This window comes from Rhynchophorus ferrugineus, unplaced genomic scaffold (assembly GCF_030347505.1).
Source record: "Rhynchophorus ferrugineus isolate W39M unplaced genomic scaffold, kcgeb_rfMv2 rfM7, whole genome shotgun sequence".
Classification (NCBI taxonomy): domain Eukaryota; kingdom Metazoa; phylum Arthropoda; class Insecta; order Coleoptera; family Curculionidae; genus Rhynchophorus; species Rhynchophorus ferrugineus.
In genome coordinates this window covers 7,028,087-7,055,401 of record NW_027472586.1, presented here as the reverse complement: position 1 = coordinate 7,055,401, position 27,315 = coordinate 7,028,087, and the positions used below count along the sequence as shown (strand labels likewise).

General features: G+C 35.9%; 5 protein-coding genes across 8 annotated transcripts in view; 3 read left to right on the top strand and 2 right to left on the bottom strand.

The window, feature by feature from the left end:
* Positions 1–12,411, top strand: part of centrocortin (cerebellar degeneration-related protein 2-like) — a 178,501-nt gene extending 166,090 nt beyond the window's left edge. For all 4 annotated transcript variants that reach the window (XM_076409104.1, XM_076409103.1, XM_076409105.1 and 1 more), the window contains 7 exons: positions 2,358–2,470; positions 6,173–6,390; positions 6,457–6,622; positions 6,678–6,823; positions 7,013–7,192; positions 7,505–7,640; positions 10,348–12,411. In XM_076409104.1, the coding sequence (XP_076265219.1) occupies positions 2,358–2,470; positions 6,173–6,390; positions 6,457–6,622; positions 6,678–6,823; positions 7,013–7,192; positions 7,505–7,640; positions 10,348–11,535 (2,147 nt within the window). In that variant the 3' untranslated portion in view covers positions 11,536–12,411. The remainder of the gene's footprint in view (positions 1–2,357; positions 2,471–6,172; positions 6,391–6,456; positions 6,623–6,677; positions 6,824–7,012; positions 7,193–7,504; positions 7,641–10,347) is intronic.
* A 1,836-nt stretch (positions 12,412–14,247) lies between these two features.
* Positions 14,248–16,290, bottom strand: LOC143199345 (uncharacterized). The gene is made up of 5 exons (XM_076409101.1): positions 16,114–16,290; positions 15,163–15,861; positions 14,835–15,102; positions 14,572–14,780; positions 14,248–14,508 (listed from the first exon to the last, which is right to left on the bottom strand). The coding sequence occupies exons 1-5, from the start codon at positions 16,131–16,133 to the stop codon at positions 14,415–14,417; spliced, it is 1,290 nt and encodes a 429-aa protein (XP_076265216.1). The 5' UTR covers positions 16,134–16,290; the 3' UTR covers positions 14,248–14,414.
* Positions 16,291–16,482: 192 nt separating this feature from the next.
* LOC143199912 (cullin-4B) lies at positions 16,483–18,699 on the bottom strand. The gene has a single exon (XM_083059057.1). The coding sequence runs from the start codon at positions 18,697–18,699 to the stop codon at positions 16,483–16,485; it is 2,217 nt and encodes a 738-aa protein (XP_082915183.1).
* Positions 18,700–19,761: 1,062 nt separating this feature from the next.
* On the top strand, positions 19,762–22,149 carry LOC143199344 (4-aminobutyrate aminotransferase, mitochondrial). Its single transcript, XM_076409100.1, has 9 exons — positions 19,762–19,909; positions 19,965–20,086; positions 20,400–20,567; positions 20,625–20,705; positions 20,765–20,927; positions 20,985–21,241; positions 21,293–21,537; positions 21,590–21,858; positions 21,921–22,149. The coding sequence occupies exons 1-9, from the start codon at positions 19,849–19,851 to the stop codon at positions 22,037–22,039; spliced, it is 1,485 nt and encodes a 494-aa protein (XP_076265215.1). The 5' UTR covers positions 19,762–19,848; the 3' UTR covers positions 22,040–22,149.
* Positions 22,150–23,548: 1,399 nt separating this feature from the next.
* On the top strand, positions 23,549–27,110 carry LOC143199342 (4-aminobutyrate aminotransferase, mitochondrial). The gene is made up of 9 exons (XM_076409096.1): positions 23,549–23,699; positions 25,315–25,430; positions 25,483–25,650; positions 25,704–25,906; positions 25,956–26,135; positions 26,185–26,365; positions 26,419–26,600; positions 26,656–26,924; positions 26,980–27,110. The coding sequence occupies exons 1-9, from the start codon at positions 23,651–23,653 to the stop codon at positions 27,099–27,101; spliced, it is 1,470 nt and encodes a 489-aa protein (XP_076265211.1). The 5' UTR covers positions 23,549–23,650; the 3' UTR covers positions 27,102–27,110.
* Positions 27,111–27,315: the final 205 nt, after the last annotated feature.

Here is a 27,315-nt window from a genome sequence, read left to right as displayed (position 1 = left end):
TATTTATCTATTTACAATATTATTTTAACTACTACCAACTGGTCAGTTTGAAGTCATGTTTTAACCGTAATTTAATTTTGTACATATTATTATTTTTGTTTTGTTTGGGCTCGACACCGAAAAAATTTTCCCTCCACATGATTACCATCTTTCGTAAATCCTTTAACACAAAATGAAATATTTTAAAATTAAATACGTACATTATAGTCGTAATATGTAAATAAAATAAACAAAAACCTTATTTAGCCTATCTACTACACGTATTTTATATTCTACTATATACACAAAATTTAGCTTAATACCTACCTAAATCTATTTATCTATTTATAATATTATTTTAACTACTACCAACTGGTCAGTTTGAAGTCGGTGCTGGGCAACAAATTAGATATGTTTTAATCGTAATTTAATTTTGTATATATTATTATTTTTGTTTTGTTTGGGCTCGACACCGAAAAAATGTTCCCTGCACATGATACACAGTAATACTATCTTTCGTAAATCCTTTAACACAAGATAAAATATTTTAAAATTAAATACGTACATTATAGTAGTAATAAGTAAATAAAATAAACAAAAACCTTATTTAGCCTATCTACTACACGTATTTTATATTCTACTATATACACACAATTTAGCTTAATACCTACCTAAATCTATTTATCTATTTACAATATTATTTTAACTACTACCAACTGGTCAGTTTGAAGTCATGTTTTAACCGTAATTTAATTTTGTACATATTATTATTTTTGTTTTGTTTGGGCTCGACACCGAAAAAATGTTCCCTCCACATGATTACCATCTTTCGTAAATCCTTTAACACAAAATAAAATATTTTAAAATTAAATACGTACATTATAGTCGTAATAAGTAAATAAAATAAACAAAAACCTTATTTAGCCTATCTACTACACGTATTTTATATTCTACTATATACACAAAATTTAGCTTAATACCTACCTAAATCTATTTATCTATTTATAATATTATTTTAACTACTACCAACTGGTCAGTTTGAAGTCGGTGCTGGGCAACAAATTAGATATGTTTTAATCGTAATTTAATTTTGTATATATTATTATTTTTGTTTTGTTTGGGCTCGACACCGAAAAAATGTTCCCTCCACATGATACACAGTAGTACCATCTTTCGTAAATCCTTTAAAATTATTTTATAGGCCATAAATAATTCGACAAATAGCGAAAAATAACATAGAGCCTGAAAATAACATAACCTTAACAATGTTTAATCACTACTATTTATTTTATAATTCAACTAACAAGAGTACGTATCTTTACAGTGCTTGTCTTTATGAGTCGTTATGTTGAGATCCTTTACAGCTTACTCGAGAATTCTTAAGCTAGAAGAACGAACAACCATCAGTTGACACGAACAAGACTTTTGTCGTTCTCTGTACAGAAAACAAAACAACGGTTTCAAAAGCGTCTGCGTAGAAACATCTGTTATAATTGTCAGTTTTAGTTTTCAATACTCTAAATTTATTTCCTTTGAGAACAAATTATATTTGTACTTCTAATTCATCTTAAAAATTCTACTGCTGAACGAACAACTGCTGATTCTAATCTTTAATTTGTAGTCATATTTTCCTTTTCGATGGGTTAAGAGAAATGATCTGTGAATATACACACAATTTTAATGAAAAACTTTAAAAAAGACTTTAGAAACGTTTCTGGGCTAGAGCAGGATCCTTTTCAAAATTATTAATTTTATTTAAAACTTTACATCTTGGAAAACAACACACTTGCATTTAAATACATAATATTTACCTTAAATACTACAAAATAATGTCATAACACATTTCCTTAATAAGATGATACCAAATATAATCCAGAAGAATTAGTATATTGTATGTTGATAAGTCAGAATTACATCCAAATAATCAATTGTTCTTGTAAATTGCTTTTTCCTTTGTACATTAGAATCAAAATTCAAAGAAATTCGAAGACGAAATACCAAATAATTACGGTCTTTCTTTTTCAAATAATGTGTGCCAATAAACCACATTTTAACAGCCTGGTGGTACCTTGATGCCAAATCTGTAAAGTAGGCTCCTTGTGAAGATACTTTCTATTAGACTTTCAGTTACACTTCCTTCAAATAATTGTACGTAAATCTCAATATTCTTTTGTCATCAAGATTGTATTCATCAAACGTCATTAACATTCTTTCGATTCTAGATCATTGATCGATTGTTTTTGTGATGTTGTTCGATTTTTTCATTTACTGTGTTACTATTGGAATATAAAATCAAGCCTGTATAGTTTACAATGCAGAAATGTCTATACCCATTTCAATTAGGTTAGTTTACGTATTTAAAGTTGCTCTTGTTCCAGATCTTCAGCTAGCCGCCGAATTGGGCAAAACGCTCCTGGATAGAAACAAGGAACTGGAATCGTTGTTACGGGAGAAACAGTCTACAATCGAGGACCAGAAATTGGAAATAGAGGTTAGTAGTTTCAACGATCTTAAGTTTAGTTTATAAATTGTATGAATTATCTTAGACACTCTTAACTATTCATTCACAAGCACAACATATCATTCAATCGACTATTTATTCTTTTAACTAATTAATTAACTTATTCTGATTTTGGTTCTAGAAATATTTCATCAAAATTAATGCGATTTTTTTGTATTAATGAACTTCAGCAGTTGATACATCAGCTGAATACTTGTTAATGTTAATTTCGTAAAACTTAATTATACGGGGGTCACTATTTATATTTCGGGGTCACTATTTATACCTGCGAATATATTTTTATTATTTTTCAAAATACTCGCCACGATAGTCGATACACTTTTGCATACGCTTAAACCAATTTTCAAAGCATTTATTCCATTCCGAATGGGATATCTTCAAAACATGATTTTTGAACGCTTCCACAGCTTCTTCGGGCGATGAAAGTCGTTGATCACGCAGTTTATTCTTCACGAATGAGAATAAAAAGAAGTCATTGGGTGCCAAATCAGTGCTGTACAGCGGATGACCCATCAATTCGATGTTTTAAGTGCTCAAATAGTTTATTGTTTGAGCCGATGTGTGAGAGCTCGCATTGTCATGATGAAGAACAAACCAGCGTCTTTTGTTTGTTTTCCTTATTTCACCGAAGACTTCTGGCAAAAAAATGGTTGTATACCAATCAGAATTTACTATTCTACACTGTTGCAATATGACCAGTTTTCCCGAAGAAACGGCCACCGTTTTGCCAAGTGCTTCGTGCCCAAACAACTTTTGTTGGACTTAGTTCATCTTGGAACACCCATACAGTCGAATGCTGCTTACTTTCGGGCTCATACGAATATATCCATGATTCGTCACCTGTCACGATTTTATAAACGTCTTTCGTCAAAAATGTCAAACTTTACGATGGACCCGTCAAATGGACTCACATGACAACATTGTTTCCAATTACCGAAATATAAATAGTGACCCTCGTATGTGCTATATTCAGATAGTTTCATTTAAACCACCATTTTAAAAAGATTAATTCAACTATTCAGTGCTTGGGACAGCTTCAAGCATCAAAACATCTGTAGCCCAGATTTCAATTTAATAAATAAAAGAAACGCCTACTTAGAGGCGCCATCTATGAATTAGAACGATAACTATTTAACTGATGCGTTATATTAGCCCGAAACTAGTCCAGTAACGCCTACTAGAGACTTAATTACTATGCAAATTACCTTAAAGACTATTTATGTGAACAGATATGGGAAGCAATCAAAGAAAAAATGGGTTAACAGCAGAAAAAGCGGCAACAGAAACAACGTAGACCAAAAAAAAATCGCGCTATATATGTCCGAGCTTATATTTTAACATATAAATATTGATTAATCTAATGCATAATTAATAGATACCATTACGCCTTCGAGCAAACATTTTTATTTTCCTTTTAGCAACACTTTCGCAACCACACCTTTAGCAAAGCGGAATTTTTATAGATTCGAATGTCATACTGCGTACCCTGAATACATCATAGCTACGAAACACCAAGAATTTCTATTTCTTAACGAAATTGGCCAGTTAAAGGCAAAAAGGTAATAAGGCCATACTTTAACTATCACGAAATCTCCGTAAGAGAGTTTTTCGATCAAAAATCAGCAATCACTAAAAACTATTGCCCCATCGTTCAACAAAATCACAAATATTGAACGTCAAAGCCAATAGCAGTCAAAACAAACTAAATATGAAGTTATGTTATGTTATGTTAGTTGAAAAATGATTGCACTATTACCCAAGTGAGGCAACAAAAACACTCTCCAAGAATTCAGTCAAAAGAAATAAAACCCTAACTACTATTACAATCACATATATTATAAAGTTATCATATTAAGAGTCAGTAAACATTTTATTTAATTTTTAAAATAATTGCATCATTATGTTTCTAATATTGACGATATAATAAGTATGCTATTATATCATAGATCGATGCAAACAGACATCTTATAATGATTAAGAGTCAGCAATAGTTAAAAATAGTTTTTTTCTCATTATCCAAGTGATGTGTGAAGCGAAAAAGACCTCTCAGTCAAAAGAAACGAAATGCTAATTACTGTTACAGTCATTATTATAAGGTTCTCATATTGATTAAGAGTCAGCAGTTGTTTAAACCGATTGCATCTTTGCGATGCCAAGATAGGTATAATATCATATTAACCCTGAACAAATTAAATATGAAACCATACTATTATCTATCGCAGATTGATCCATACAAAGATCTCATAATGATTAAGAGTCAGCAATCGTTAAAAATTGTTTTAGCATTGTTCAGTGAGGCGTCAAAATAATTGAATCAGAAGAATGAAATCAGACAAAAGAAACAAAAGGCTAATGACAGTTACAGTTTCGTATACTATAAGGTTCTGATATTGATTAAGAATCAGCAATTGTGCAAACTGATCGAATCATTGTAATGCCAATATTCGTTTTGATGTATTTAACTGGTCAAAACAAAATGAACGTGAGGCCGTGCTATTATACGGGCGAATAAAGATCTTATTATGATTAAGAGTCAGCAAACCGTTAAAAATTATTTTGGTATTACTCAAGTGAGATGTGAAGTCAGGGAAACTTGTCTCCAAAAATAATTTAAGATAGACAAAATTATGACAGTTATAATTTCATATATTTTAAAGTTCTGGTATCGATTAAGATCAGCAATTAATTAAAGTTGTTACATCATTATGATTTTAATGATAGTTTTTGATGGTTTTAACCAGTCAACACAGAATAAGTCAGAAACTATGCTATAATGTATCACAGACTTATGCAAATAAAGATCTTATAATGATTAAGAGCCAGCGATAGTTAAAAACGGTTTAAACTGATCGCACAAGTGTGATGCCAAGTAGTTTTGATGTATTTAATTGGTCAAAACAAAATGAACATGAAACTGTGCTATTATATCTGTCATGGGCTGCCACTAGTAAAGATCTTATCACCCAAATGAGATGTGAAGTCAAGAGGGGTTGCCTCCAAAAATCAATTTAAAAATACAACATTTTAATAAGTTACCATTTCATATATTTTGCTTGTCTTTTGAAGCTTGTCTCCAAATATAATTTAAGATAGACAAAATTATAATGACAGTTATAATTTCATATATTTTAAAGTTCTCGTATCGATTAGATGCAGAAATAATTGCATTATTGTGATTTCATCGATGCTTTTTAATGTATTTATTCAGTCAAAAGCAAATAAATAAGAAGCTATGCAATAATCTATCCCAGACTGATCCAAATAATGTCCTTATAATGATTGAGAGTCAGCAATCGTTAAAATAATTTAAATATTACTCAAATAAAGCCGCCAAAAGACGCAAAAAATAATATTAACTGGTGGATCTATAGTCTCGTTAAGTTCTAAGTGCCTACATCGATTAAAAGTCAGCAATCATTAAAAATTAGTGTACCAGTATAATGAGTTATTTAAAAGTTCTAAACAGTTAATATATGAGGTCTAATAATGAATTCAGCCAATGTAATTAATCTTACTATTAATCAGCAATCCTTAAAATGTTTATAGACCTTATAACTGATATATCGGAGATTTTTTAAACTTTATCAATCAAAATCATTCTATCAGAATCAGCAATTGATAAAATATCCGTTGGAAATCGAAAAATATCTAACCCTGTCGTATTAATTTCAGTACCTTACCAAGCAAACTGTCGCCTTGAAAGAGGTGAATGACTCCAGGCTTCGCATCTACGAACAGTTGGAGGTCAGCATCCAGGATTTGGAACGGACCAATCACCGGCTGCAGTTCGAGAACAGTACCGAGAAGAAGCACATCAAGAGCTTGAAGACAACCGTCGAACAACTGGAAGGCAAATGCGAGGAACTACAAAGTACCATTGACGATCTAAGGTTAGCGATCGATGCCTCGTACACCAAGTGCGTTATTTCTCACGTATTATTTTGGTACATTTAAAGGATACAGGTGGATATCCTCCGAAAAAAGGCTGCCCGTAATAGTGATATAGGATTACCCAAAAGTGCCAATGCCTACGAAGTAGTCACATTAAGGCACGTACCCATCAACGATGGCCATGAAACCACAACGAACACCGAAACATCGCCAGTGGTACATAGAGAAGAGGTAGGCTTTAAGTAACGTCGCGCTTCATTCGTGTCTAACAAATTTCACTGAACAGGCCAAGTGTACCACCCCCAACAAATCCGTCAGTCGACAACCGGAAGAGGGGCCATCGATCCAGACGGAACCTGAATGCGATCAGAACCAATCGGATGAAGTGGATAACGGCGTTGAAGAATTAACACAGCTCTTGGCTCAGTTAAGGTATGGATCAAGATATATACCATCTGATTCGAAAAAAGACGCCCGCTTTTATAGTTCAGGGGTTAGAGCACTGATCTTGTAAACCAGGGGTCGTGAGTTCAGTTCTAATAGCGGGCAACTTTTTTTAAATTCAAAATTATTTATAATCCTGACTATAGCTAGTTACAAAATATTAATATGATTACACAGGGAGAGCAGAGCCCAGTGTAGTAGGGACGAAAGAATCATCGGGGAGCTGGAGGAACAACTAGCTACCATGATTAAACAGAACCAAGCATTGGAGAACCAGGTTATTCAACTCAGCCATCAGGGGGACGATCTGAATATGAAGAGTATGCACGAAGAACTCAGGACTTTAGATGAAGTCAGGCAAGTGGATTATCTCATATCTTACATAACCTCAAAGTATTACTTAAAATATAACAAAATTTGATGGCAAACTTCCAATAAATAGTCCTTCCAATGAAACAACCAATGCACGTCATCAAATTTTATAATGCAACATTACCGCATCAAATTTGGTATAAAATCATAAATTTTAGTTTATTTTGACTACGACAATCTAAACAATTGAATTATTATTATGGTTTTATTATTACGATTTATTTATTTGATGATTAATTGCTATTTTCAGTATTACATGGGAAAGGAAAGTGTTAAAATTGTTGTGTTTTGTTTTAGGTTGGGTCAGATGTGTAGCAAATGCCTGCGAGGTCTAGACCAGAGCGGTAGTGAAGTACCGGACGAGGACGACCAGAGCATGCTGGACGAACTAGGGACCACCCAGCATCGTACATCGTTCTCTATGAGCGTACAGGTGAGACACATGCTTGTCAGGCACCTGGGGTTCTTTAGTATGTCCGAGAGCTTTATCTAGCGTCTTGGGCGATTTTCTCTATGTGGTGGCTTATAGATGGAAGTAATTTCGGAACGAGCACAAGCTCTTTGCTTGGTTCAGATGTAACGCGATTCTCATCACTTCTCGGTCGAAATAATCGAAACACACGTTTCCCAAATTACATAATTCTATAAGGTCGGCTTCAGTGCAATTTTATTCAGTGTGTAATTAGGCTTCAGACGTTGGCGTGTTGCATGGGGTTTATTCCAGCTGCATGATGTAGACGACTGTTTACAATGGCTGTGGTTGTTTTTGTATTATCGTTTCTGTTGTGACGTTCCCTAAGTTGGTTTATTAAAATGTCGCGCTGGTCGCCTAACAAACGCGGGGAGTGTACAACATGAAAATTTTGTTTTTTGTTTATTATTTTGGCGAAGGCGCCGGTTATTACTAACTATTTATAAGAATGAATGAGAATTCGGTGAAAAACACACTTAATTAACATGTACAGTTTCGAGAAAGTTATATATGTATATTTCTAAAAAATATATAGATCACCTAAGATTAACATTTATGATTGATACTAATTTTATGTATCTATCTTCGTGTGAATGTGTTTGAAAATACAATTTTCATATATATTTGTCATCGTCTCGAAGCCTCAAGTTACAGTACAACTAGCATAGTTTCATTGTTAACAATTAAATATTGTTAACGTCTCTTCCAGGAACTGTAACAAACGACTGAGATGAAGAATTTTATTGTGATAAAAAAGCTTAAAATCTTCATATAGTAGAATATGAAAAAGTATTTTTTGTTTTATACGTTGGGCCACATTATTGTAGGTATTCTCAGGAAAAGGTATCTAAATCTAATTAGTTCTAAAATGAAAAACCTATTGAGTGATGAAAATCTTCAAATTCATCTCCTACTTCTTCATTTTCTGTTCTTGTTATTCTTTATTCTATCTAGTCTTCTACATTTTTAATACAATCAAGGCTCAAAGCAAGAAGATTTGATTAATAATCTTCTATTGAGGATGCTATTGTTTTGTATTACACATTTTGTCGCTTATTCTTTTATTATGCTATGGTTATCAATTAGTGATTGATATGATTTGGTGCATATGAAATAATAGATTGAATGATACGTGAGACAACTAGAAACACATTTTAAAATGGTGTATGGTGTTGCAACAACAGAAGAAGACATTTTAATAACCGCCAACTTACGGAGTCGGTACTGGCGCGCTTTGTAAAAACTAAAACAGCCAGTATCGTACTTTAGTACAAGCCAACCGCACCCTTCTAGTTGCTGTATTTATTTCCCAGGACAAAGGCCTGGAGGAGATTCTCCGAAGGGACGTGTCCGTGGTCTGGATCACCACACCAGCTGCAAACTTGTTGTCTATATTAGTCGATTTATGCCTGTACATTAAAGATGAGTATTTAATGCCATTCTACCGACCTTTCCGATTCCCCTTCATACTCCTGCATTACTGTCTCAGACATAAATTGCACTAATATTAGATCAAGGTATGTTTTTTTTATTTGTTCTTAATTCTTTAAGTAGATAATAGAGATTAACTGTTTCTACTTCACATGCGGTTTTTCTTGTTCGCCTACTGGCGCCCATCTGATGCCATTATCAGAAGTAATAACGATAATCATTCCATTTGGTGGAAAAGTGTTCATTAACACGTTAGGAACATTATATTCATTCAATATATATGTATATCTTATATCATTTCAAGTATCATTCATTCATTATTCTGTACAGATCTCCCATGTTTATTCTTTATTTAAGGTAGTACTTTATCTTCTACTGATCTAATCACTATTGTAAGTTTTATGGATTAAGCACATATTTCTTTTAAAAATGTATATGGTGTTCTATGATATATTCAATGAACCTTATGTTATAAATATAATTATTAGTTTTAGAATGTTTTTTGAAACTAAGTAACATTACTTAAACTTTTCCAGCGCATTCACCAAAATATTGGCGTTTTATCTAACTTGTTAAACGACACAATATGCACAAATTTTCTGGTAAAATACTAGCATAAGTCAAGACACTCTTCCACTAATGGTGCCTTATACGATTTAATCGAGCTTTCTTCGTTGGAACCTCTGGTAATGGCGTGTTGCCCTATATTTGCTAATTTTAATCTGCAGCTGGGTGTGGTCAATGTTATTCCATGTTAAAACGTTGTTTGATGGCGAGGTTTCTCGATAAAATTAGCAAATATATCATGAGACTTATCCTCTAGACTTCATCTGTGATTTTTTGTTATACAAATTAGTTTTTAGTTTCGAGTTTAAGTCGTACGTTTTTTTTTGTACATAGATAAGCTTTTATATAACTTTATACGTTGTTTAATAAATCGTCTATTGAAAATCTAGTTCGTTTTTATTTACTCATTACTCATTCCATGGTGTCTCAGTCAGATTAAGATCCAAGGTACGTACTGTCCGCACGATTTTCACCGGTTGGGTTGGTACGTGGTTGGGTCTGTGTGTGTCGATTATGCCAACTCAATCGCAGCGGCACCGTCTCCTATTCCCGACTTTCCTAACTAATTTTGCTTGTGGATGTGGTCGCTTACAGATAGAGTTATGAAAATTGTTTCGATATAAGCTTGTTTGATAACATATAATGAGTTTGTCCCGTTTGTCTTTTGTAGGATCACGTCAACGATCAGTCGTCGCCATTACCGGTCCAGTCGTCTGCCAACCCTTACAAACTGCTTGTGGAGAAGTACGAGGCCCTGGTCGAGGTTCACCGGAACCCGGCCAGGACCTCGAAGAACGAGGAGGAGCTGCAGCTGTCGGGCGATTTCGCCCCGAGCGTGACCAAGGACACGGACGAGGAGAGCGGACACGACGGCAGCCTGCGGGCGGCCGGCAAGCGGAAACAACCCCGCAAGGCGTTCTCCACGCCGACGGACTTCTCCGAGGCCGAGACCAGCTCGTCTGGGTTCGCGGACGAGACCAGCAACAAGGAAACCCAGACGGAGGGCCGCGTCGGCTCCTTCCTGTGCACCATCGCCGATGGCGAGGATTGCAAGTTCAGCATCTACGACGACGCCAGCCCGCTGGACTCCCGGTTCCGAGACAGGCCCGAGTACCGCGACCTGTTTAAGGAGATCTTTAGGGTGCTGAAGAAGGCCGCCGAGAACAAGGCGGACGGTGAGGATCTGCCCTTGCTCGATGACAACTCGAAGACGACGGTGGTGCCCCCCGCCAGTCCACCGCACGAACAACAGATGCCAGAGTTCATCGACGACGACACCCAGAGCGTCATGTCCTCCACCATGTCGGAGCTGTCCACGCAGAACGAACCGCCGACCGCCATCGTCGAAAACATCATCCAGGCCCAGAACCAGCCTATTCCCGAGAGGGAGGCGACAGACTCAACGGTCCCCACGAAACAGGAGTGCGTGCTAAGGCCACTGACGCGCCAGCCTCTGGAATATCTCTCGGTGGAGGTGAAGAAGCGGTCGTCCTCGAGACGCAAGAACAAGTACGTCGAGCGATCCGACTCGCCCGTGACCCACATCATCGGTAGTCCTAAGATCACGTACTCCAGCAGGCCTAACTCGGGTAGGAGGCGGCGGGACAGCAGGCAGGCCGCGTCCACGGACGAGAACGCTTGGAACGGAAACACCCTACAGTTCTGGGCGACTAACAGGAGCCTCGCTTGCCCCTCGCCCACTCCCAGTCAGGGCAGCGGGAAGGGATACTTGGAATTCAAGCCGAGCCTGGCCTCGCAGGATCTTAACAAACTCAAGAAACTGGACATGTCTTACGCGGAGGTACTCAGGAACGCGGACAATAAAAAGAGAGAATTATATAGGCAGAGGAGGAAGTAAACCGAGGGACTTGACAAATGGTATCTGGGTTGGTAGCATCATCTCAAGGAGAGACTGTTTGCTCAATAGAGATGTTAATCGTTCCGACGTCTCGCCAGACAATATTGATTGGAATCATGTAAATTTTCAACCGCACAAGCCGAAAAAGGCCGACGATATCCCGCGATCTATCGATCGCTGCTAAAGTATTAAAACTCTTTCCTTGAAATGCGTTACCAATAAGTGCCATAAGTCTGCCAAATTCACACCCCCTCTTCCCATTGGATGTAATTACTCCGTAAGTCTGATATTCAGTTGAAATGTACATATTAATTTTATCTTCTGGCGTATGTTGTTAAGCTCATTTTTGTCATATTGTATGTCGATATTTCGTTTTTGAAAAAAAAACAGTTACTCTCAAACTGATAAATGTGCCAATTCCTCTTTTTTTTAGATATTTAATCACAAATCAGATCAGACGTTGATTTCGCTTGTTTTTAAACCAGCCCAGAAATGGTGCAATATGCACATTGTTTTTTTTTTTTGTTCAATGTTAAAGAAACCACCAAAATTTGACAATGTACTTGAAATTATCCCGCTATTATATCCGTTTATATTTTAACATGATAGTACAATATAGGATTCTAGATACGAAGAGAAATATAGAAGGAACCACAGTGTTGTGCGAATAAGCGGACGTACTTCAAGTGCAAGATTTCATTTCATTCGAAATTTAACATTACTTAATCTTAGATTGTAAGTTCGATAAATAAATTGCTTTTTACAGCAGACACATTCCCTTTCGTTTAAGTAGAACGTGTAGGAATTGGATGTAAATGTCGGTGTTTTTACCATTATGATAAGAAATGTTTGTGATTAAATTATTTTACAATTGTGGATAGTTGTTTTTTACTTTTCCTCCCTTGACCCCTATTCATACAATATGTAGAAATTAATATTTGTTTAAAAATTGGGCCCATTGAACATTTGAGGGAAAAGAGCCATAATTAAGAATAATAAATAGATAAATATTTCTGATGTAAATCAAGTAAGAAACAAATTATTTATAATATATTATTTTATACAACACATTATGGTGAATGTTCTTATTAGTAAATGGCGAAGTCGTTATAAATAGTGAAGGTAAAATAAATAAATTAATATATATAAATACGTTCTCGGTTCAATTCAAAAAATACAGAGGAATTCTCAATATTTTATGTTTCAAATGTATGGATATTTATGAGTTATCAGCATTTAAATTAAATAATATGTTGTTTTAAACAAATCAAAAAAATTACAAAATCATACACGTGTGTGTACAACAAATCAAAACCTCAACTGTAATTATTTAAGGTAGAAATATCAAACGATATAAAATAAAACACAAAATGCAGGATTCATCTCGAAGAAATTGCTTCAACTTTACCACTTTTGAAACTCCTAGTTCCCAGAAACCTCCTCTTTCTTCTACACACCTCTCTTCATCCTCGTGGACTTACCGAAAATCAGTCTTGTAGCCACGTCCTTGAGTAATTCGCCTCGAACACGTCATTTCTATAATTCGTCCTGGATCATTCATTTGTCGGTGATTCGAACGACTCTAGTAGTGCACGGCACGGGTATTACGGGAGAAAGCATTTTTGAAAATGATCACCGATTATTTCAACGCTGTTATGCACGTTTTTGCATAGGCCAAACAGAATAGTAAAGACGTCAGTCCCTGATTAATCCGTAAACGATTCAAACCCTTATCGAGAATATAGTCCAAGTTGTTAGCCACCATTTCCCTGTAAATATTTATTAGAACGGTTTCGTTGCCTTCCCCATACATATTGATTGGTTTGCTAAAAAAATGCGTCAACGTACTTCAATAATACATACGCATAAAAATCGTTCTTTGATTCTAACAAATATCTGTTTTCAACATCTTTTTTATATCCATCTTCAGTAGATCCGAGGCTATATTATCTACTGCATTTCCTTGGCGTCGGTAAAATTGGGCTACAATCCGATTTTCAGTACTATAGTATTTAAAAAAAAACCGTACATACCATTTGAACAGCATTATATTTCAACCTGTTCTAGCGACACTATCATATGTACACGTTTTCGATAATAATCACCTACCGACAATAGGACCTGTAAAATGCGAACAAATGGCAAAACACTCCGTCACGCACACGATTTGTTTAAATCTCGATCTGCTAATTATCAATCACATCAGCCAGAACTCAAGCGACCTCTCCTCGTATTCCGTATCGTTTGAATTATCGACAATCTGAAATAGTTTTTCCAACGAGATATCGTATTGTTCATTGTACAAAACAGCTCTTAAACCAACTGTTAATTGCTCAAGTTGTTTTCAAACGCACCCTCGAAAGTTTACTATGGGAAATACTTTCTTCATATTTTTTTAACAGAGAAATTATTTTGATTGAAAGTTGCCAGTCAACACAAACATGATTGTGAGCAACAAAGCATTCACCGGCAATAACGTTATCGAGCCTATAGACTAGTAACTAGGTGGGAAAAAATGAATAATCCTGGATAGGCATGACTAAATAACTGATTGTCGCTTAAAACGTCAATTAAAAAAACGATAATATATTCATTATATATGAACTTTTTTAACAGACTCTGTATAGCTATTAAGATATATTTCTATTCTAAGGCCTTAAAAATGCCTGACTAGATAAGTGAACGCTCGCAAAATAAAAAACAAAACAAAAATTGCACGCATATAGTAACCTTTATTATTAACACTATAAAAACATTGTTTCAAAATTTAAATACCACAAAACATAACCTTAACTGTTATTATTTAAGGTAGAAATATCAACTGATACAAAATAAAACACAAAATAAAGGATTCATGTCGAGAAAACTATTACCTAACTCTACTTCCTTTGGAACAGCACTTTATGAATGGTACTTATATCTGGAATCAGCTTGTTTGAGGAATCTAACGAGGTCGGCCTCCTTCCCATAATTCTGTTCATAAAAAAACACACAGGTTAGTACACGGGACATTTTTTGAACAAAGAGATAACTCACCCTTCGTTTTTTGTTAAAGGTGCTCCTGTGGGTTGATTCAAGGGCCTTTTATTTACCAATAAACATTTCATGGGCTGCCCGTCTAACTGCCTATTGTGATAAGTATCCACAGCTTTTTGGGCATCTTTCAAATTCTTATAGATCACTTCAGCTACACCGGGTCGTACCAATTTTGCCGAAAGAAGCTGCCCAATATCCTCGAATAACTCCTGACGAAGTACATGAGCGCAATCACTTCATTAATAAATAAAACGAGAACTTACTTTGATATCATCTTCGGTTACTGATGGTTGTAAATTCGATACGACTATTCTATGACCAGCCGGAACCACCACCTTGGTTTTAGTTTGTGACAAAATACCGTGGGACCTAGGTTCATTTGGAACACTGTCTAACCTCGAATGTACGTTTGAAATTCTCGTGGAACCCTGTAGAGTTATCCTACTAGCAGAGGCATGACTGTACGGCATTTCTTCATCCTCTTCCACGGCATCTAAATCTACATAACCACTTGGTTGGAGACGCGTTGGTCTGAAAAATGACAAAATTAAATTTATCGACACGACCTAAAAATATCATAGGTCTAATTACTTTGGTGTGATAAAATTAGGCCAAGTATTTCTGGCCAACAGCAATTCTTCCCTCATAACGTCTCTCATAGCTTGCCTTGTGGGTTCCAGTGACCCTATGATATGTGATGCTGGTCTTAAATCTGGTTTAACCCATTTGTACAATGGGGAATTGTATTGCTGTGCAGGTTCAACTGATGGCATGGCATAATCCATATCGTTTACAATTGTTTTACGTATTGGCACAGAGGGTTTAACAATAGCTTTCTTAGGTGGTGAGCGTTTCATTTGTGGTCTGGATGCCTGAATCAGTCCCAGCTGTTTTTGTATGGCCAAATTCATGTTAGAAGGATTACGCGATTTGTTGGTTACCAAACTGATTTTGCCGTTCCTATCGGTTTTTTGTAAAATATTACTGCCAATCACCTTAACTTTAGGATTTGAGGGTATTGCCTTAGGTGCAATTCGATCTCTCACACTGCCATTACGAAGTTTATCCAATTTGCTTCGAGCATCCTGAGTCTTGGCAATTTTGGCTAGAACGTCGCGGGCATCGACCACAGTTTTTCTCTTTTTTTGTAAAATTTTCTGGCGAGCATCCTGTACACTACCCCCTATTGCTTTTACAGGACGTTTCTTCATTAGAGTCTTTGATTTAGTGGAAAGGATAACAGGTTTATTACCACGAACTTTTTGAGATTTCAATTTAAAATTTCTGTTCCTAAAATAAAAAAAAATCATATAAATATAGCATACAAAAGAAGTAAATTTTAGCAAAATTGACGATAATTATAACAGAAGGGACCTATATTCAGTTGTACATATTTATCATAATATGAACTGCTGTAAGTATATCGAATTTAATACAGATTTTAAAAAATTACTTTTAAAAATCAAAGTTTATATATTCAGTAATTAATATATGATAGAAATTATACAAAAAAACAAAAATATCTATGATTCTGCTACTTACCCTCTTACTTGTTTAGCCATCGCAACGTTTAAGGAAACGTTTTAAAAATATGAATTGAAGTAAACAACTTTAAACACGTTTTGAGATTATGTTCTACAGCACCTTTAAACACTAATTAATCCAATTTTTTAAAGGAACACGATAGCTCTATACCTAACTGCGGCCTAACACTGAAATGTCAGGAATGTCAAAACACAACTGTCATTTGAAGCTTCGAGCGGGCTATTTAAATAACCCCTAATTACAAAGGCAATAACGGCATTAACAGATATTTATTTGGCTTGTAAAAAAATATGGTTGTATATTATTTTATTATAGTTTTCAGGAAGACGAATGATTGAAGTTTTATAGCTTATAAAAATTATGTTTTTAAGCTATATAAGTATACATCGCTGTATTATCGGAATCCCTTTTGATGTACTCCCGATCAATTAATAATTCTATTCTTTTCTTTAGATCTTGCGGGGCGACGGGCAGGTTCATAACGTTATAGACTTCGGCCACCAACTCGTTATGACTGATAATTCGCTTTCTCTTCAAAATCCTGACGATCGCGGCATCCATTTGAAATTGTCTATCGACCAGGATGTTTTTTTCGGTGACCTTTTGTTCTTCTATGCTCTCCTTCATCTGAAGCTGGTTGATCTTGATCCTGAACAATTTATCCGAGAAATTCCGATTGAAAGTGAAGGAATCCGTCGGGGCTATGGCGTTCTCGTCGAAATCCTTGATGAGTATCTTGGTTTTGCCCCACGATAGTGACCTGAGGACTATTTTTAGTTCGGAAGGGTCTATTTTTGTCAGTTCTTGGATTCTGGAGGTGGTGAGCGTGTTGTGATCGTTAAACAGCAGGAGAACGATGGTTTGGAATAAAGATACTTGCAGTTCCTTGACTGTGTTGGCGAAGGAGGCTCTGACGATGCAGTGGGCCAGGTTCGATTGCCAGTCGAGCTTTCTGCCGTTGTGGGTGAAGCAGTAGTACTTTCTGAATATTGACTGATAGCGAAGTAGGTCCGCAGGGACGACTAGTTGATGGTTTCCGGTTGAGCTCGTCCAAAAACTGTTCGTTAACACCATTACGGATATATCCGAGTGCGCTAAGTTCGGATGAACGTTAGACAAGTATTGTTTGAAGTCGGCGTTGATATCCCTGCTGACGTTGACGTCCCGAAACATCCCTTCCATCTTGGCGGTGAAATACTCGCCGCATTCCACCTTCAGCTTCGAGATGACGCTCCTCTCTTCGTCCTGGCTCGTTGACTTGCCGAAGATCAGCCTCCTGGCCAGGTCCTTGCGGTAATACGCCTCGAACACGTCTTTTTCCTGGATATAGCGGAAAATCACCATCACCTTCTTCAGGATATTTTCTAACGCGTTCTCGTTTAAATATTTCGATCTCAGTTTGCTATCCAGATACTTGGCCAGGTTCTGGGCCGGCTCGCAACCTTTCGTGTTGATAACTTTAGTGAAGACGGTCCTCAGCAGTTCGGAAAACAACCTGTTCTCGCCGAAGCTGGTCGCGATGACCGCTTCCAATTTATCTTTGAACTCGATTATTTCCTGGATCATTGATTTCTCTGTGGTTCGAACGACTATCGTAGTACATTTCAGGAGGATGTATTTCTGAAAGTGATCGGCGATTATTTCGACGCCATGGGGCACGTTCTTGCATAGGTCATACAGGATAGCCAAGACGTCAGTGTGTGATGAATCCATCAATGATTCAAAACCCTTGTCCAGAATATAGTCCAAATTATTAGCCACCATCTCCTCGTAAATGATTTTTAAAACTTTTTCGTTGCTTTCCTCGGGTAGATATTCTCTCCGCGCCTCGGTGGATATACAATTATTAGTCTGTTTCAAAAATTCTTCAACGGACTTGCTTTTCACCAATACGCTCTGCTCCAAAAAATAGTTCTTTGATTCTAGCAAATATCTGTTTTCGAAAACATCTTTGTATATATCCATCTGGAGCAGAATCGAGATTATAGTATCTATTTCATTTTTATCTAATACATTTCCTTGTCTGCTCTCGTTGATAGTAAGTAAAAGTTGGGAAACAATACGATTTTTAAGAGTCTGTTCCAGAATGATAATATTTTTAAATAACTCCGTACATACCATTTGGACGGCATTATATTTCAACCCGTTCTGGCAACACCGATCATATTTTATATACACGTTCTTGATAATAATCACCTTCTGAGAATAAGATCTCCACAATGCGAGCAAATGACAAAAGACTACTCCATCGCGTGATTTATTTAAAAGTGCAAACTTCTCGTTATTCAGATAGCCTTCGATCACATCGGTCAGAAGCTGAAACAATCGTTCCCTATGTTCCGTGTCGTTTAAGTTATCCACTATCTGGAACAGGTTTTCCAACGATATGTCGGGTTCTTTACTATACAGAACAGCCTTTAACCCATCCGTTAACTGCGCATGTTGATTTTCCAATAGATGCTCGATTATGATCGGATACCCTCGAAAATTTACGATGGGCAATGATTTTTTTGCACTTTTCGGAGGAATTTTGTTGCTTTGCGGGCAGAACCTCGAGTCGGTAACCGTAAAAAGAGAAATCATTTCGTTTGAAAACTGCCAAAGTCAACACAAACACGATTGTTAGCAACAAAACACTCACCGTGCAAATAAAATTCCGGAAACTTCAAACCTTTCCCGCACTAACATACAAAACGTTCTAATAAAAGGTAAAAGAATTAAAAGTAAACTATAAGGCGGGGTACAGTGGTACATATATTACTTTCGAGGAAAAACTAGCAAAAATTAATCGACCTGAATCCGATACAAATAAATGAAGAATAATTTTGTTAACGTCAATAAAAAAATTAAATTGATATAGAGGATCAGGACAATAAATTTAATTTAAAAGCCCGTATTGAAATTTTTTAAATTATTCGTTGCACAACTGAATTTCCTAAAAATATTCCCTATATTATGCAACCTATTATTCAATCTGTAATTAGAATAGTACGTTTGACAGTTATTTTTATTTCCAATTTATATTAATAGTTTTCAATTATATAATACTTAATAAACACTTAAATAAATAATAAACATATTTCATTTTCATTTCCATTCTATTTCGTATTTAGGATTATTATTATTGGATATTACTTTCATATAACTTTCTGACTATAATGAGGCAAAGAAATAAAATAAATAAAGAGCTTTATTATCCTATTTACAGATATCTATTTTTAAAAAAGTATTTATAATAGCCTATATTTTACAAATATAGGCTATTATAAATACTTTTTTAAATATATTTTTAAATAATATTTGAGAAAAATAAATATAATAATTTTTATTGATATCTTTATTGAAATTTTATTGGTTTTTTTTAACTGTTTTATCATTAAACATACAGTTATTACTTTATATTTAATAAACGCCTTTCTCCTTATTTCTGTAAAGTAAAGTTTCTGTTTGTAACTTAGGTTACAAAAGAATATAAAATCATTATAAAATTACCAACTCTGTTAGTTACAAGATGTTTTTATTCCATTTTGAATGTGATGATTTTATATTCCAATATATATTTTTAATTGTGATTATAGATTTAATTATACATAGAATACTCAGTTAATTTTTCTATGAACGAAATCTCAGCTGGTTATAATTTCGGATCAATACCCTTTTGAGCCGACGTAGAGGGCTTTAGCGGGATGAAAAAGGACGTCCTCTATCGCAAATCGAGTTCGCATTAACAAGATGTGGTCGAGATGCACCAGAACGAGATCAGAATTATATAAACACGTTTTATTAAACTTAGGTAAAACGATGAACATCACAAATTCGAATAGGTACCAATGAAAACGCTTTTTTAGAATATCAGAGACGATGTTCCTCGTTCGCATCGTTTCCCGGGGAACCTGTGGGACCCTCTCTACAGACCCCAGTTCCTGGGCCTAAGACAAAACGACTTCTTGCGGATCTGAACAAAATTCAGGTAGAATCCTTAAATTTTAAATGATAATTTTTTGGGTTTAGGAAAAGTTAACGCCTTTTTTAGTGTGTTATATATATTATTTATGCCAGATGTATTCAATTAAAGTCTCTTAATCAAACCTCATGGTGTTGATGGGGCCGAAAATATGCGCTACTATGAAAGAAGTAACGTACTTCTTTGAACTTTGAAAGAAGTAATTTTTTTTCTGAATCTACTAGATTACTTCAAACACTGTCTGAAAATATGCTTTAAATATTTGATTTTGTATACTTCTAAACTTAGTATAAATATGAACAGATAATTTCTATCGTAGCAAGCAAATTCAACCCAGATATTTGTCAATTACGACAAGTCAATCGGTAACTATATAGTGGATGCTGATGACAACGTATTTCTTGATACATTCACTCAAATCTCCTCGATTCCTTTGGGCTACAATCACCCGGAATTGTTGAAACTTTTCGAAAATGAACATAATTTGGTAAGGTGTTGACTCTGGTCTCAACTATCCAAACATTCTTAATATACGTGATTGTAGAAAAGTCTGATCAATCGGCCTGCTCTTGGTGTGTTTCCTGGAGATGATTGGCCCAAGAAATTGTCGAATATAATGTCTTTGGTAAGTTATAGTACCGCTAAGAGTCAGCGTCTGATTTTTTTGTTAAACTTCATTGACAGGTAGCTCCGAAAGGCTTGCACCATCTCAACACCATGATGTGTGGTGCTTGTGCCAACGAAAATGCGTTCAAGCACGCTTTTATGGCGTACCAGAGGAGAACTAGAGGAAATGATGATTTTTCCACTGAAGAACAAACCTCTTGCGGCTTCAACACACCCCCAGGTGCATATATTCACTATATTAGTCACGAGCGGCGAAGACTAAGTGTCATTTTTGCAGGATCTCCACATCTGGCGATCATGTCTTTCCAGCACGCCTTTCATGGAAGAACATTAGGAACGCTATCCACCACTCGGTCTAAATACATCCAGAAAATCGACATACCTGCTTTCGACTGGCCCGCAGCACCGTTTCCTGCTTATAAGTATCCTTTGGAAGAGAACGAGTCGTATAACCAAAACGAAGATAACAGGTGTCTTGAACAGGTTGAGGATTTGATGGAACAGTGGTCCAAGAAAGGAATTCCTGTTGCCGGGGTGAGTTATCGTAGTACCGCCGAGTTGTAGATGCTCAAAATTCAGTTTCAGGTTATACTTGAACCTATTCAGTCAGAAGGTGGCGACAACCATGCCTCAGCTGACTTCTTTAGAAACCTCCAGTCGATATGTAAGAAGCACAATGCTGCTTTTATAATGGATGAGGTTCAGACTGGTGGTGGTCCTACCGGGAAGTTTTGGTGTCATGAATATTTCGATCTGGAATCGCCACCGGATATAGTGACGTTCAGTAAGAAAATGCAGCTGGGTGGTTATTTTTTTAATGAGGATATGAAGTAAGTTTTGAGGGTCTTCCTATCGCCAGGTAAACTAAGTCGATCTTTGTAGACCTCGGCAGCCATACAGAACCTTTAACACATGGATGGGCGATCCCGGCAAAGTGATCATGCTTGAAAGTATCCTGAACATTATTCTTCGAGATAATTTACTACAACTGGTAAGAGAGACAGGAGATTACATGAAGGACCACCTAAATAATTTGGAAAAAGAGTTCTCTCCATTAATTCACTCGACCAGAGGTAGAGGAACCTTCTTGGCTGTCACAGCAAAGACCCCTGAGCTCAGAGATGACATTATCAACAGACTTAGGAATAAAGGTAAGAATATTTCACTAAAATCAATCTCCAACAAAAAATACGATGCTCTTATTATTTCCCAGGTGTTATCTGTGGAGGTTCACATCCTCAAACCCTTCGTCTACGAACCTCACTCACGTTCACCAAAGCACATGCCGACATATTTTTGGATAAACTTCGACAGGTGTTGAAGGAGTTTTAACTTATCGTTATAAAGTAACCGGTGAAAAATAATTTGTCTTCCAATGTATCTTTACAACATATTTTATGTCAATTGTCTCTGTCTTCCAAAAATAATATCATTTAAATATATCATATAAATTAAATAATAAATATATAAGTAGTTTTTTTGTTGATTATACAATATACAAAAATTTTAAATTCATTACAAATCAATACATGAAATAATCGAAGGAGTTCGATAAACTGTAACATTATAACGACAGAATATACACTGTGTGCCTAAACATTCTAATAAAACATTAAAAGAATATCATTACGTAATACACAATGGTAAAACCGTCAAACAATCAAATCAGATGCTAGTAAAAATAACTTTAATTGAAAGATGTCAATGTCAATAACAAATCTAAATGAAGCAACTTGTAATACAAATTGCTTTATTAATAAAATAGAGCATTTTGATTTTATAAGGTAATTTTTTATTTGATCTAATGGTTTTAATTTTTTTATTTTAAGTTTTAATTTTTTTAGATTAATCATAAATATAACTATTTCATGTTCAGAAACATTATTATTGGATATTATTTTCATGTCAATTTCGACTAGATGTTGAATAAAAAAATAAAACAAAAAGGGCTTCAATATCGTATTATTTACAGATTCCTATTTTTGCAAAAACAATTTATTTTAGAGACAAAAGCAAAACATTTTCGAAATCAAAATAATCATGTTATGGCATCCTTTTTGTTTGTAGACCACAGAGTATACGTGTGTTGGAAACGTTATTGTATTACATTTTAGCATTAAATTAGTTACATAAATAAATGCAATGAAGTCGTTAAGCTTGCATATTTCAATTATTAGGGCACTTTTTTAACTAAATTAACTGATTGACAATTAATCTCATAGACATGTGCCTTAATATAATAATTAGATACATAATAGCTTCCTTAAATGTTGAGTCCACAGAATCTCGAAGTAATTAGATATGGAATGAATACTCTTGATTTGCAATATTTTGTCTCGATAACCTACACTTATTTTTGTTTTTATCGTCAGTATCATTTTGTTTCCCAGTAAAATTTTGAAATTTTCAAGGCTAACACTATTTATCAATTGATAAAACAGTTATATAATTTTAACATGTGTGTATTTTTGCCAATATATCCCAAACATATTTATTTTCCTGAACTTCTAATAATGTACCTATTTGGCTCTAAGTTACTTAACTTTATCTCAACAATCGAAAATAATTAAACACTATATTGATTCTTATCAACTCAATTGTTAAAGCACACGTTAATAACAATCAAGTAGTCGTTATCTTTATTCATGAGATGTATCCCAGGGTCGTCTACATTAATTTTTTTTATAATCAAATAATAATAAAACTTTTTTGGAAATAATTTGAACTCTTTGATTGGTTGTACCTATGTATTTGCGTTAGTTTTTTAATTATAAATATATACAAACAGAAATATTATGTAAGTGAGAAATATGATGATCCTGAGAATAACGTTTAACATCAGCGTTGTTATTTTTGCACGCCTATGAACAGGCTAAATTCACGGCTCCCAAACCAGCTTCGGTACCTTTTAGTTTCCAATTCGCGTTTGTGTATATATTCGAGATGTGGTCTCTGCGGATAAATAGGTTTTTGAGAAATACTACGAGAACAGGCAAGAAGGTTTTATTATTATTTTTTTCGGTTCCCATAAACGATGGCCTAAATTCTACTGTTCTAAAATTAGAACAAATTTTCGTTCAATTACCTTGCGCGAGTTTTTAATTTGTAAACAAGCCAGTTTGAATTTGGAATATCTAAATCTATTTATTTTTTTTGGGTTCAGTGTCTCGTCCTTGAACGCAAATGTTATTTGTATTATTATTTATACGGTATAAACGTCCCTAACAGGTCAATTGAAAAGTCCCCGGCCCACCATAGTAAAACACATTTTTTTGGCAAAATTAGTTTTGTTTAATCAACACAATTCCCTTCAAGGGTCATACACTGATTATAGCGACCCTCTAACTTTTCGATGCCATTTTTGTAGTACGATTTTTCCTTTGCGTCAAAATAGGCCGCAGTTTCGGCGATCACCTCTTCATTCGACGAAAATTTCTTCCCAGCGAGCATTCTTTTGAGATCTGAGAACAGGAAATAGTCGCTGGCGGCCAGATCTGGAAAATACGGTGGATGAGGAAGCAATTCGAAGCCTAATTCATGGATTTTTGCCATCGTTTTCACTGACTTGAGACACGGTGCATTGTCTTGGTGAAACAGCACTTTCTTTTTCTTCAAATGCGGCCGTTTTCGGCGATTTCGTCCTTCAAACGATCCATTAACGCTATGTAATAGTCGCTGTCGATGATCCTTCCTTTTTCAAGGTAGTCAATGAAAGTTATACAAAGTTATACTAAAATATAGACGCCATAACCTTGGCAGACGACTGTAACTTCTATTCTATTTCCCACGATGAACCCGCTCATCGTCTGCAGTCCACTCGGATGACTGTCGATTGGACTTCGAAGTGAAATGATGGGGCCATGTTACATCCATTGTCACATATCGACGCAAAAACTTGGCTTTATTACGCTTGATCATCTTCACTGCTCCGAATCATCAACTCGTCGTTGTTTTTGGTCAAAAGTGAGCTCGCGCGGCACCCACTTTGCACAGAGCTTTCTCATATCCGAATATTCGTAAATGATATGATGTACACGTTCAGTTGATATCTTTAGAGTGTCTGTTGTTTCATTCAATTTCAATTTACGGTCATTCAAAATCATTTTGTGGATTTTTTAATGTTTTCGTCCCTAATAACCCCTTTTGGGCGTCCACACCATTTCACCACGTCTGAACTTAGCATACCAATCCTTGATGGTTGATTTTCCTGGGACAGTGTCCGGACACTCGGCATCAAGCCGAGCTTTTGCTTCAACTGTATTTTTTCACTTCAAAAAGCAATATTTTATCAACACGCAAAATTCCTTTTTATCAATTTTTTTCACAGTAACAAAAATTGCTTTACTCAAAATGCCATAATTCACAAACTAATGATCCGACAGCTGTCAAATTTATACACGCATCTTTTGAGAGTTAGGGCTAACTAAAAAACATATGGATTTAATTCAAGTAGCGCCATCTGTATGTCAGGCCGGGGACTTTTTAATTAAACTGATACGTTAAAAGTGATAATTCTATAATATGGGTACTAGTTTAAAATCAAATTAGCCAAATCTGCTTGCAATCATAGAGATTCGATTTTCCTAAGAAGTTATTTTTATTTTTAGTAAATCTTCGTACAGTTACGTCTCTGGTTCCCGGCGAACCTTCTGGGCCCAATGTCGTTTCTGAAATACCCGGTCCGAAATCTAAAGAGTTACTAGCGGATTTAAATTCGATAAATGTACGTATTAGCCGTAAATACTGTGCTGTTTTTATAAAAATACAACCTGTAGCAAAGTGGGGCTGTCCAATTATTTGCTGATTATGACAAATCCATCGGAAGCTACTTGGTCGACGTGGATGGCAACGTCTTGCTCGATGCGTTCACACAAATCTCCTCCATACCCATCGGATACAATCATCCGGAACTTTTAAAAGTATTCAACGAAGAGCACAAGCTGGTAAGGAACATAAATCATACTGATCTCCAAATGTAACACGTACGTGTTCGTAGAAATCGCTCATCAACAGACCAGCTCTCGGTGTTTTTCCTGGATATGACTGGCCCGAAAAATTACGCAGCGTGTTACTGTCAATCTCACCAGGATTGCCGCAAGTCATGACCATGATGTGCGGATCATGTTCCAATGAGAATGCTTACAAAGCCCTCTTTATTAGTTACCAGGCGAAGCAGAGAGGAGAAAACGTGGATTTTAGGTGTGTTGGTCTATGTTGCCCTATTCCATATACATATTCTCTTAATTAGCGAGTTAGAAAACTCCTCGTGTATGGTAAACAAGCCACCAGGGTCGCCGAATCTTACCATTCTATCCTTCCACGGGGCTTTTCACGGAAGAACCATGGGAACCTTAGCCACCACCCACTCCAAAGCTATACACAAGCTGGACGTTCCCTCTCTCGACTGGCCAATCGCCCACTTCCCCAGGTACAACGTTGTTTGACTGTCTATCGCAAATTATACGCCTTTTTTTAAGATACAAATATCCCTTGGAGGAGAACATCAAAGAGAACCAAGCGGAAGATAAGAAATGCCTCTCCGAGGTAGAGGACTTGATCAACAAATATAACCAGAAAGGTACCCCTGTTGCTGGTATTGTGGTCGAACCCATTCAGTCCGAGGGTGGTGACAATGAGGCTTCACCAGAATTCTTTCAGGTAATTGCTTATATACATACATATTAACCTCGTAATGTTAACATCGTTTATAGGGATTACAAAGCATCACGAAAAAATACAACGCCGGTTTACTTATTGACGAGGTACAAACTGGAGCAGGAGCAACCGGGAAAATGTGGTGCCATCAGTACTTCAATTTACAGTCCCCGCCAGACATAGTGACTTTCAGCAAGAAGATGTTGACAGGCGGATTTTATCACAATCTGGACATGAGGTTAATAGAGGGCGATATAAAGACTCATTTAATTCCTAGGAATCGTGTTTTATAGACCAAAGCAGGCCTACAGGATATTCAACACGTGGCTTGGCGACCCAGGCAAGATTTACCTCTTGGAAGCGGTGATGAACGTAGTGAAGCAACAGAATTTACTGGCACAAGTACAAAGAACCGGCGACAGACTGAAATCCGGACTCCTCGAACTGGAAAAACAATATCCCGGTTTGTTGAACTCCACCAGGGGCCGTGGGTCCTTCTTGGCCGTCAATACTACGGAACATGACCTTCGGGATAAGATGATCTTCAAACTGAAACAGAACGGTAATGAAACTTGACGCTGTTGAAGTTTGGTGGATATAATGACGTGAAATTTCAGGTGTAATTGTCGGTGGATGCGGAGACCACGCCATCAGGTTGAGACCCTCTCTGACCTTCCAGGAACACCACGCCGATATATTACTGGACAAGTTTAATGGAGTCTTGAAAGAATTAAAATAATTATATCAACGGAGGCTTTGATTTATCTTTTCACCTTAATGTTTTGATCGAATTTATTTTCAAGTTTAGGCACACTTGATTTTCATTGACGTATAAAACCTATTTTGTTTGGAACAATACAGAATATACTTGATTCCTATTGTAATCCTTTTATAACTTCAGATAAAACGTTTGTTTATCGAAACAACACCACACTCGGTTGTTAAGTAATCTT